This window comes from Drosophila gunungcola (genome assembly GCF_025200985.1).
Source record: "Drosophila gunungcola strain Sukarami chromosome 2R unlocalized genomic scaffold, Dgunungcola_SK_2 000015F, whole genome shotgun sequence".
Taxonomy (NCBI): domain Eukaryota; kingdom Metazoa; phylum Arthropoda; class Insecta; order Diptera; family Drosophilidae; genus Drosophila; species Drosophila gunungcola.
In genome coordinates this window covers 327,803-340,403 of record NW_026453172.1, presented here as the reverse complement: position 1 = coordinate 340,403, position 12,601 = coordinate 327,803, and the positions used below count along the sequence as shown (strand labels likewise).

General features: G+C 35.5%; 1 protein-coding gene and 1 long non-coding RNA gene across 3 annotated transcripts in view; one reads left to right on the top strand and one right to left on the bottom strand.

The window, feature by feature from the left end:
- Positions 1-12,601, top strand: part of LOC128256357 (sarcoplasmic calcium-binding protein, alpha chain) — a 236,863-nt gene that overhangs the window by 202,413 nt on the left and 21,849 nt on the right. The window contains exon 4 of the mRNA XM_052986656.1: positions 2,072-2,152. Coding sequence (XP_052842616.1) covers positions 2,072-2,152 — 81 coding nt within the window. The remainder of the gene's footprint in view (positions 1-2,071; positions 2,153-12,601) is intronic.
- LOC128256358 (uncharacterized) lies at positions 8,102-9,393 on the bottom strand. 2 transcript variants are annotated; one of them, XR_008267756.1, is made up of 5 exons: positions 9,180-9,393; positions 8,844-8,865; positions 8,669-8,741; positions 8,353-8,593; positions 8,102-8,252 (listed from the first exon to the last, which is right to left on the bottom strand). It is a non-coding gene; the product is annotated as an uncharacterized LOC128256358 (long non-coding RNA). The 2 variants fall into 2 exon arrangements; XR_008267757.1 differs by having other exon boundaries at positions 8,353-8,461.

Genomic DNA, 12,601 nt, shown 5'->3' with positions numbered 1-12,601 from the left:
CGAGACGATATTGACGAAAGAGCTTTAAGAATCTACGACCAGTAGACATTTTACTGGGCACTGAAAAAATTTGGTGTGTTCTGTCAGGTGAGAAAAACATGGTACCGATGGAAATATTATAGCCATCTGGAAGAGATGGCATCAGAAGTACCTCACAACAGCGCTCCAAAGAGAATACGGAGAGGAAGAACGTTGCTACTCGGGGCATGGCGATCGTCTAGGATTCAAACACACCCCCCGCCGCGGGCTGGTACGCGCGGTCAAGCTGGGAACTGCATCAGAAGAACTTGTCAGACCCATTTAAAAAATTGCCCTTCTGCCTAATTTACAAACTTAGTTTCAGTGCGGGTCGGGATGTTGAAGAATCTAATAACCTTTTTATACCCTTGCAGAGGGTATTATAATTTCAGTCAGAAGTTTTCAACGCAGTGAAGGAGACATCTCCGACCCTATAAAGTATATATATTCTTGATCAGCATCACTAGGAGAGTCGATCTAGCCATGCTCGTCTGTCCGTCCGTCTGTCCGTCTGTCCGTCCGTTTCTACGCAAACTAGTCTCTCAGTTTTAAAGCTATCTGCATGAAACTTTTCCAAAAGTTGTCTTTCTATTGCAGGTAGTATATAAGTCGGAACGAGCCGGATCGGACGACTATAGCATATAGCTCCCATAGGAACAATCGGAAAAATAAATTAAAAAAAATTATAACTTTTTTATTATTTAATTTTTTTTTTAGTTCTTCGACACAAAGTTAATTATTTCAGAATTACGATTTAAATTTCATCAAAATCGGACAACTATAGCTTATAGCTCCCATAGGAACAATCATAAAAATAAATTTAAAAAAATTATAACTTTGTTTTTTTTTTTAATTTTTTTTTTTAGTGCTTCGAGATATAGTATTGGTTAAATATTTCAGAATTACGGTTTAAATTTCATCAAAATCGGACGACTGTAGCATTTAGCTTCCATAGGAACCATCGTATAGCTGGCATAGGAACTATCGAATAATTAAGCTGAAAATCATCATAGCTTCAATGTTTTTAAACATACACGCAAGTAAATCATAATTTTAACGTTTTCAAGAGTATTTAGTTTTTGAAATAGCTGCAAGGGTATATGAACTTCGGCACGCCGAAGTTTGCTTCCATTCTTGTTTTTAATAATTTCGTATATTTTCGATAGCAAAAAAGATAGTCTTCTTTGAGATAATTGGATCATACGGATTTCTCGCTCTCACTTTTTTTTGACTACGAGGAGTCAACATTGATTAAAAGGAAGCTTATTGAAAAATAATAGTGTTACATTAACCCATCCAATCGAAGGTAGTCATAGAAACCACTTAGCGTGATCTATTCGTTAACACGTAATATGTGTACAAAATATTAGATAAATAATTTTAATAGTTTTTTCACTAAAATTTTCCATTAATTCATTTTTTTCGGCCTTCTAACTGGATAGATATACATAACGTTCGATTTTTTATAGCCGTTATTCGTAGACTAGAAAGGCATACAAATTTGACACCTGTACCCTACAGCTGCCCTAGGGACAATCAGGACCAAATTTTTAAATTTAGATATTTATTTTGTTTTTTATTGATAGTACATATTGCTGATTTTTTGGCTTTAATGGAGTTTTAAAAGCACTACGATCCTACATTTTAATTGAACAAAATCGATTTACTATATCTTATTATTGGCGTAGTATAAAGACTCTTGAAATTTTTCAAATTGAACATTTGATGTGGACACTGTACCCTGATTATGTTACAAAATCTACTTAGCCTATAGTTGTCTAGGCTTTATCTGATAAAATTAGTTAAATTTTGTTGTTTTCGAAGAATTATGCATATATGTCGATCTTTTTCTATCATTTCGCTCATTTCGGATCTATCTCTAGACTTATACTTGAAACTTCGGCTTGCCGAAGCTAACATCTTTTTAAGTAGATTTGGTAACAGATCCCATAACATATTTATGTGTGAAATCTCAAATTATTCGCATAAATTCACGCTTCAACTTAATAATAGTAATTATAGATTAACTTATTTTTTTAATATATCTTTTTAGGATGGAAAAATATCTAACCAAGAGTTTAAAGATGCAGTAAAAAAAACTTGTGTGGGCAAAAAGTACGAGGAGTTTCCACAGGTAAGAAGATGATGAGCAAAATTTGTGCAATTTTAATATGAAATTGGTCATTGGCTGAAAGAAAGGACCGAAATCTTTTAAAGGTATATTTAAATACTACAAAATTAAAAACTATTAGGTTAGGTAAGGTTGGAGCCTATTAGTTATTTTCGAGTAAGCATCTCTCATTTTTCTCCTGCTCTAGTGAGCTGTACAGACTGTCCCAGAGACATGGGAGCTTTTCTTTTTCAGGAAATCGCATCAAGTGGTGAGCCTTTTGCCTCTTCTTCATCAAGTAAATATGTAGTACTGTTAGTTTTTTTTTAATATCACTTGGTGACAATACTAAGTCTTCTTTATTCTTCCATCGGTCACTTCATTATTATATTGGTAATTTAATTGAACTTTTTGATTACTTAAAAAAAAAAATTTTAATAATTTAATGGGGCAATGACTACTCTTATCTCTGAAAGTCTGTAATCTGCTGTCCCTTAATCCTTAACCGTGACATAATGACTGATGTGAAGTTACTCTTCGCCAGACAGTGGCCTCGCCTGGGTTCATAAACGGAACGAGGCTCTCCTAAAAAGACTGCCTTGCAATTATCGTTTGATCCTTAACTGCCAGCTGCGCCTTCCGTAATGATCATATAATTCCTTTAACCTTCTTTTAATAAAACCAGGCACACATACAAATGGAGGACAACATGAAGTACTTATTAAGCAATCAGCATCTAAACGACTTAAGTAGGAAACAAACTTCCTTTGTCGATTATACGACTAATATTTTGAAAACAGCGGCAGATGAAGTTAACTCAAATTTTAAAGGAATGAATAAAAGAGTTGAGTACAAGACGGCTGTATTGCAAGAATCTTATTATCTTATCGGCATAAAATTGATTTACCGGCGGATTGTTGAAGTAATAGCTTTTTAGATTCTTGAATTTTTCATCTTCAAGATAAAGTGATAATATTATTTTCTGTTTTCACGCGTGTTTTTTTTTAAGAATTAATTTATGTTGTCGGATCTTTAGTTTTTGCAATTTATTCAAACTCTGTCGAGCTGTAGTATCTTTATCAGTAAACCTATCCTCATAACATGTATAGGAAAGTTGAAGAATGATCTATTTCTAGAGAAATAAGCTGTCGATGACCGAAATCGGTAAGCGGAACTAGAGATATAAAACAAAATTTGCAAGAAAACAGGCGAAAATCATTATTTACACTTTTAAAATAAATGGTACCATACAAAACAATTTTTGGGTCAATTTCTGAATCTGGGAGTCCATCTGAACCAGAAAATCAAGGTTTGGTCTCTGGAGGATTTAATCACTTTAAGTTTACAACACGGAGCAAATTAAAAAAAAAATTTTAAATAGGGTTTTTGGAGCTCCTAGGAACAGTGGTAATTGATCTGCGTTTCATAAATCCGTGTTGATACGGTTTACACACAGTTTATTGCATTTCTTGTAAAGTGGAAATACTAACGACTCTTTTCGAATATGTGCAAATTAAAAAGTTTCAAATAGTAAGGTAAAGAATTAAATATGGCGTTTGCAAAGAGCCTCCGCGCAATAACTAAGCGCGTAGCCAGGAAATAAATCGGGCCATGGCGTAAAAACAGGTTGAAGATCTAAAAAAAATTACTTTCGTTTAAAGTAAGGCATGTTAACAAGATTATAAAACTGTTTAGCGTCCTGCAAGAACTGGACCCTACGAAGGGTACTCAATATAGCGTACTCAATATTGACTCCTGAGAATTCTCTTTGTATTTAATGTACAAATAAGATATTCGCACCACCTAAGAGAGGGACTGTCGACTTATCCATTCTGAAACCGAAATGCGACTCCGTAATATTGCCGAATTTGGTTTTGAGAGTTTACAAGTGCATACAAAATTCCAGCCAGACAATTTGAAGCCTGTTTCCACAGTTGACTACGAAGGGTAAATTTATTATCAGAAGTCTTTTATAATAAAAACGTAAGATAAGATTTGCAGCCTAGTTAAGAATATGTAAAGCTAAAAGTATATATTTTTTTTGTACGGACATTGAGTCAAGATGTACTCCGTATTGCAGACTCCAGGAGACACACAATCCTGAATCGGACGGTATAGATAAGTAAATAAAGTGTGAGTGAAAATGGGAATTGTCTTCACCATCTTTTAATACAACCAAGAACATCCCTAGCCTCAGTCAGTCTGATGATCTGAAAAATTGTAGTGTGCAATAGAAGTCAGCAACGATTTCTTATGTTTGGACTAAAGTCACAACACAACGCTTTACGCAAAATTGTCTCACAGCTATCTCCATGAATCACAAAATTGTAATATTTTTTGCAGGTAGTATATAAGTTGTAACGAACCGAATCGGACTACTATATCAAGTAGCTTCCATATGAACAATCGGACCCTTTCTTAAGCATTTAATGCATAAGGGTGCTCTTTTAGCGAAATCGAATCTTTGCTGAACTGTTAGGGCTGCGAAGGAAGTCCAGTTTCCAATCTGATGTTCAGCTGAGTTGCAATACACGCATTGAACAGAATCGTACCTAGCAGCGACAAACGAAAAACTCCTATTTCCAACCTTTTTATACCCTTGCAGAGGGTATTATAATTTCAGTCAGAAGTTTGCAACGCAGTGAAGGAGACATCTCCGACCCTATAAAGTGTATATATTCTTGATCAGCATCCCTAGGAGAGTCGATCAAGCCATGTCCGTCTGTCCGTCCGCCTGTCCGTCCGTTTCTACGCAAACTAGTCTCTCAGTTTTAAAGCTATCTGCATGAAACGTTCCCAAAAGTTGTCTATTGCGGGTAGTATATAAGTCGGATCGAGCCGGATCGGACGACTATAGCATATTGCTCCCATAGGAACAATCGGAAAAATAAATAAAAAAAAATTATAACTTTGGTGTTTTTTTAATTTTTTTAGATATAGTAATGGTTAAATATTATAGAATTACGGTTTAAATTTCATCAAAATTGGACGACTATAGCATATAGCTCCCATAGGAACAATCGTATAGCTGCCATAGGAACTATCAAATAATTAAGCTGCAAATCATCAAAGCTTCAATGTTTTTAAAAATACACGCAAGTAAATCATAATATTAACGTTTTCAAGAGTATTTAGTTTTGAAATAGCTTTCGGCAAGTCGAAGCTTATATGCTTTTCCAGCTGTTGCAAACAATTTTTTAACATTTTGGGGTAAGTCAAACAACTGGTTTTAACTATTCTTGAGAGCCATTTTAAGTAATCTTGTGAGCGGTTTGAACTAATAATTTGTGTCTCGCACACATGCGGGTAGTTTGGTTTTTTTTTCTCCAATACTACTACCCTTATGCAGCTGCATCCTTCTCAACAGACATAGGATTATTTCGATTCAAAAGATTACTATGTGGATTAAAAGTAGCCCCGGATTCATTCCAAAGAATGAAGTCTCTAGCATTCGCTGGACTAAAGCCGTTGCAAGCATTCTTATCCATGAATGACCCAGTTGTCACAGTTTCCTCTAAAAGACACATGCTGTACAATTTGAGTAATGTTTTTCAAACACGTACAACAAAAATTTAAAACATCATCCGGACAAATGTAATTATTTGCCCATTTTTTTAATTCTTGAAAATTTTTTTTTTCAAAACTATTTAGAATTAGTTTTGATTTAGAACAATAAGAACTTGCAATATAACAAATAATAGGACTGGAAAATTCAGCAGCCGGTGAACATCTAAAACGCAGACAATACCAGTTTGATGGAGAGGGGCATTGCTGGGATGCATGTCATCACGCACAGTTTTCTGATAAGGCTGACAAGCATGAAATCGTTGCACTAGCTAGCCCAGTAAAACAACGACTTATTTTTGTTTCCTTTGACGTCGAAACTGTGTTTTACATAGAGATTGATCGCATGCTATCTTTAGGGGTCAACGAAAAATCCACTAGTCCGTGGAGATTACATATAAGGGCTCCCTAAAACTAAAATATCCGATTTTCATGGAACTTTTTCTATTTTTAGGTTCACAAAAACAAAAAAAAAATACATTTGGGTCGGATTAGAGAATTTTGAATTTTTAAGAAAGTTAAAAAGTCAACTTTGGTCACTTTTTTGAAAAACAAACTTCAGTTTAACATCGAAGTTCTCAAAACCGGCCTAAATATATGTTTTTTACCCTTGCAGATGATATTATAATTTTGGTCAGAAGTTTGCAACGCAGTGAAGGAGACGTTTCCGACCCCATAAATTATATATATTCTTGATCAGGATCAATAGGGGAGTCAATATAGCCATGTCCGTCTGTCTGTTTCAATACCGTTTGCGAGCTCAGTTTAAAAGCTTTGACTGATATCAGGGTAGTTGTGATATTCCTTAACGCACTAAATAATGATTTCCCAGGATAGGGATAAACAAGCCACTCCGATGGTTACTAGAAATGCTCTGTGCATGTCACTTTGTCAATCTATCCCAAGCTATTGTTTGCGCGTGAGCGGGAGCCAATAAAGCTTCCGTTCGCTCTTGCGAATTCGACCCGACTATCGCCCCTTGCCGTAAGATAGGTTCTAAGAGACATTATAGCGAATTAAAGTTAGTGATCATTTGAACTCCTTTGATTCCACTCTCTATCGTCGTCGAAATTTTCGCAAACTTTCATAAAAGTTATTTTCGCAATAAATTTGACGCATCCTACTGCAGTCACAAATTCGCGTTTCGTTATTATTACCGAATTGTATTAAAATTTTCATGGTGACCCCGACTCGATCGCAGTAGAGTTCGCGATTTATTTACCAATTTTTTTCTGTGAAAAACTAAACAATTTCTTAACAAACACACACGTGCAAATTATTCGTGTCGGCTCGGCTAAAACATAAACAAGTCTAAACTTCCGAAATAAATTTCGTCGTTGGAACTTTTTTGCCGTTCCTTTCCGCTTAAATTGTTTAATTTGCTGCTGCCGCTGGAACATAGATTTAAAAAAGGAAGTTGCAGTAGTCGAATTGGCCAACCAGGTATAGAGTGCTAAAAGTTGAAAGTTAATTTGTGGCGTTTTGTTAAATCGTTGTAAGAATCGGTAAAAAGTGAGAATTTTAACCGAGGAATAAAAATTAGCATGTAAAGAACAAAACAAAATTCAGCAATAGACATAAATATATTTCGAATTATAGTGAATCGCTTAGGACCATTAAATCAAAAACAAATATTCTTTGCCACTCAATTAGTGCAAACTTAATTTCCCCAATTTTCGTCGAAGTGAGCACCAATTTAAGGTATTACCAAAAAAGCTGGAAAAAAGGGTGAATTGTTGAATTGTGAATTGTTGTCTGAAGAAATCGTGGAAAAAAAAACTCGGCCATAGTTTATCTGACAATTTCCCCACGCTTTTCATTATCTTTCCGCGCCTTTAAACATGTCTTAAATATTCGTTGCCCTTAGTAATCGGTCAGTGCATCACTCTCCGTTAGCATTTGCATTCCCAGTCGGAAAAAACACGCTTCCAGGATGCGTTCTTTTACGCTTCCTTTGCATGCGAAAAACGCATTCCAGATCCCTGAAAGCTTCCTTTCCTTTTTGTTCGAGACGGGACAAAAAGCAAGCCTTCTTTTAGAACCGATCTAAGAACGAGTCTTAATGCGTTCCATTGGAAGGTAGTTTCAACTTCGGAAACGCTCGGGTTTCCCTTCCATTTGTACTTTACGAAGGAAGCATTCTACAGCGCACTGTTAGAATGAACTTGGAAACGTTCCTCGGGAACCTTCCTGGATAGCTTCCAAAGCAAGCATTGTGTAACACATCTACAGAATTAATATTGATTCCTTCCACAATAACACATTTAGAATGATTCCAAAACATGCCTTTTAATAGTCTTACCCAAGAATGCAAATATTATCGTTCCCAAAAAAGCTATTGGGAACCGTTTCTTTTGTCAATTCCAATTTTTATTTATTTAATTTTTTTTTAATATAAACATGCTTTAAAACTTATTGTATTACTCCTGGCCGTTTTCGTCCTCTCTCATCTTTTTGGCCATACTTTTACCCTTATAAGTTTTATTTTTGGCCCTAGTGAAGGCCAGTCGAAGGTCTTTAAAATGGTCTGTGAAGCGGTAACCGTCTCTTCTTTGTGACTCTGAAAATATAATAATGAGAAAATATAATAAAAAATATAATAATGAGAAGGAAATATGTAATTTAATTAAAATACGATTGTAAGTTTGTAAAACACTTACCGAATAATGTTTCATTTAAATGAATGTAGGACGCAAAACCGTCCCTGTCCCTAGTACCGCCATGATTAAGCTCCATTATCAAACTTGGACTTAATATCCTACTGAAGATCTAGATTTTCCGAATTCAAACATTTTTAAAAGTGCATCAAGTTGATCTCTAGTAACATTATTATTATGGTACCATTCTAATAATTTTTCAAGGAGATTCATAGGTATCATATGTGTTTATTTTGTAAAATATCTTTTTTCAATTAAATTATTAAATATTTTAATTATATAATGTCTAATTATTTAAATTTATGTTTATTTTTCTTACATTTTTGTTCACTTAATTTGTGTTCTTAGGTCCACCCTAAAATACACTACTCGTATGTAGATGTAAGTCCACCCTAGGTAGAAGTAAAAGGAAGAGAGAAAAAAGAGAGCACACAAATAAACAAAACGAGTTCACAAAACAAAAAATTAAAATTTATGAAATATATATAAATTACCTTTTGTTTTGAAATAGTTTTTCTGGAAGTAAACGAAAATAATATTTAAAACGCATTAATTAAATTAAAACTCAAGTCTTATTGCAGTGTACGCTCAAAAAAATAATTCTTTTTATTTGTTTGATTAACAGCCACACACAGTTTTAGGAACAATTTGTTTACATTTGTTTTGACCGTACACTGTTTTTAAGACTGTTAATAAGTGTTTATAAATTTAATATTTTTTTGGCACAGGTACACATCACTTACTGTTTTAATTAATCCATTGTTTGGTTCATGTTATTTTATTAACAGTATTGGAACTCCTATTTAGTTTGTTTATATCAACATACTTACTTGAAAATTAAAACCGCAAAGAATATATTAATTTCACAAATCACAGAGGCACCAGCTATTTCAAATGAAAATCAAAATGCAAGTGGCGAGAAATGCAAAAGAAACGAAAAAGACCGCGCGCATTCTTGCATTTTCCCTTTTTTTCTTGTCGTTTGCTTTTTAGAGTACCGTTTTGTTCGGTTACTCCTTGTGAATACAGTGGCGGAGGAAACTATAGCGCCGGAAATTTAAAATAATAATTTAAAACAAAATCACGCTTTGAAAAAAAATCATGTAATCGTGTATATATTATTACCTAAAATTAAAATACACAAAAAACTAATTCAAATTAATAATTTTCTAATACTCTAAATATTAATATTTTTTACAGAATTAATTTTAGGAAAAGTTTAACAAGTCATATACCCCAAACATAACAAAGCGTTCAGATATTGTTTTTAAAGATAAAAAGTGAATATATTTACGCCGCTGCTGTTCATTAAGAAAAATAGATTAAATTGGTTTCTCATTTTTTTGTCCATTCCGAAACAAGACTTCTTTTTGCGTTCTTTCGTAAGCGAGGTTTTCGGTGAAAAACACGATCTCAAAAATATCGGACGATCGGCATCGTTCGGGTTTCAGTTTTTTTTTTACATTGCAAAAGAAGGCTTTTTTATGCATTGTAGTGGAAGGGACGATTTCACAAAAACTCTTTAGAATGCATAAAAAATGCTTCTTTATAGCTTCTTACATTCTTTTTCGCTTGCAAAGCATGCATGAAAGAAGCTTTTTTTATTGGAATGCGTTCTCTAACTTCCGACTGGGTTTGCTTTGGAGTTGAGGCGCAAGCCACGTACACACAAACACGCACACCGACACCGCTGCCGCAATTTCGAGTTATGTTTTTTTTTTCAATTGTTGGTTTGCTTCAACGCTTGTTCGTTTTTTTTTTGTTCGGCAGTACTATGCCGTTGGGTTAATATAAAGAATTTTCAGGCCTTTTCCGGTTTTCACTCGGAAGTGAATTTGATAACATTTCCTGATTTAACATAGGAAATTTTTCCTTCTTTTGGTCCCTTTTGTTCCCAAAAAAAATCAGCTGACAAAGGCGTTTGACTTGACAAAGTTTTAATGCCTCAGGGCTAACTAAATTTTGGCCCGCTGGTCCCCCTCAGCTAATGAGATAAATGGTATACCAGCTTAGCGCATAGAGCAGCTGTTAAATTATTGATACACTTAGACCTAGAAGGTCCATTGTGATACCACGTGGATCTGTGTCCCCTTTTCAATATTATTGTCTACTGCCCTTACCTAGCATAGCTCCCATCCGGTTGCTTTCATGAATTTTATTATTCGCTTTAGGCTTATATTCGCTCAGATAGACTGCTCATGAAGGGATTCCCTAAGTGGTACAGTCTAGATCTGCATAGGGCCGGGCAGGAACAAAACAGGTGTTCCACCGTTTCCTCCTACTCCTCGTCCCTGCAGCTTCTGCAGAAATCGTTTTGGGGCGCGCCCAGTCTGCTTGCATGTGTGCCGACCAACCAATGGCCTGTAAGCACTCGTATTAGCATTCCGCACTCGGTACGGTTTAGCTTTAGAAGTTCAGAAGTTCTCTTCGCATTAATAATTAGCCATGTCTTGCAAGAGATGCGACAATGTCTTGCATGTGTCCATGCTAGGTTCGCAAGTTTATTATATTTGCTTTTAATGTTTAACTTGCAGGTGGCCATCGGCATACCAATGTTCTCCTTGTCCGGAAGGAGAGGAACGGTAGTGCCATGCCTGGCCAACTCATCCGCAATACAATTGCCTGCAATATTTTGTTGACCCGGAACCCATATTAGGTATACTTTAAACTGCAAAGCCATCTCATGTAGAGATTTGCGGCAGTTTGATATAGTTTGAGAGTTTGTATTGGTCGAGATAATCGACCTGATAGCCGCTTGACTATCACTGTAGATGTTTCCCATTTCTTTTGACAGCTTGCATCGTTTGCATACTTCCGCTTGGAAGACACTGCAGTGATCCGGAAGTCTAATGGATTTCCTGATGTCTAGTTGGTCGAGTATATACCTCCTCCGACTTGATTATTTAATTTGGAGCCGTCAGTGCAGAAATTGACTACCTCTATTAGGCCCGGTTGGGAGCAATGCTTCAAAGGGGGTGTGGCTGTATTCAATTGGTTCGCATAGATCCGTTTAAGGTGGGATCGTTGTGACTTGCTGGAGTATCCTGGCATGACTATATGTTTGGGACTTCCATTGCCCTAAGTCCCTCATTCAAACCGCAGCCATCTTGGCCCGCTCCATGCCGGCTAAGACCACGCTGGGAAGGTTCAGAATAGCATTTAGCGCCTCGTTGGGGGTGGTGCGAAGGGCTCCGCTTATGCATAAGGATGCCATTCGCTGAACCTTGTTAAGGTTTGCTGTGGTTGTCTGTTTCATTAGCGCAGCCCACCACATTGACACTCTGTTGAGTAGAATAGGCTTGACTATCGCTGTGTGTATTCAGTTGACGATTTTCGGGGACATGCCCCATTTCGTTCCGATGGTTTTTGTGCAGGAAAAGAGGGCAATTGTTGCTTTTCTCTTTCTCTCTTGGCTGTTCAGTCTCCAAGTCAGACGCTTATCTAGTACTAACCCCAAGTATCTACCGTTCTCACTGAAAGAGAGAAAGTAGTTTAGCGTATAAAATCGAGGGAACTGGCATTGGCGGCCACAAATACAAATTTTCAAATTTCTGTACGCCCCATTTACTCAGTGCAAGAAAGGGCTGGTGTCAGTGTTGTGAACTTTTCACAAGTAGTGTTATGTACCAGAGTTGCCAACGCCGATAAAAAAGGTCCCAATTAAGCGGTAATAATAACAAAAATGTAAATTTTAATTCGATAAAATGCCTAACTTACCATATTTAAACGAACACAAAAAAGCGTGTTTAAAATAAGTCCCAGGAAAATACTTGTTTTTTTTTCCTACTAAGAAAACCCTTACAGCCTCCAATTCAATTCCTTCGGAAACTAAAACAGGGGCGGCGGAATTGTTTAAATGCCGAAGTCTAGAATCGAATCAATTCTGAGACGCAATCACAAATAAATTTGTTATAGGTCAAATATTTTTGTTTAAACTAAATTTGTAAAGCAATAATGTTCTTAACCCATTTAAGAATAAGGTAAAACAAGAAAGAAAGCAAACTGAAATTTAAACCGTAATTCTAAAATATGTAATTAATACTATATGTCGAACAACAAAAAAAAAATTAATAAAACAGCAAAGTTATAATTTTTTGTTGTACTTTTTTTCCGATTGTTCCTATGGGAGCTATATGATATAGTCGTCCGATTTTGATGAAATTTAAAACGTAATTCTGAAATAGTTAACCATTACTATATCTCGAAGAATTAAAAAAAATAATTAAGAAACACTAAAAATAATTTTTTATAC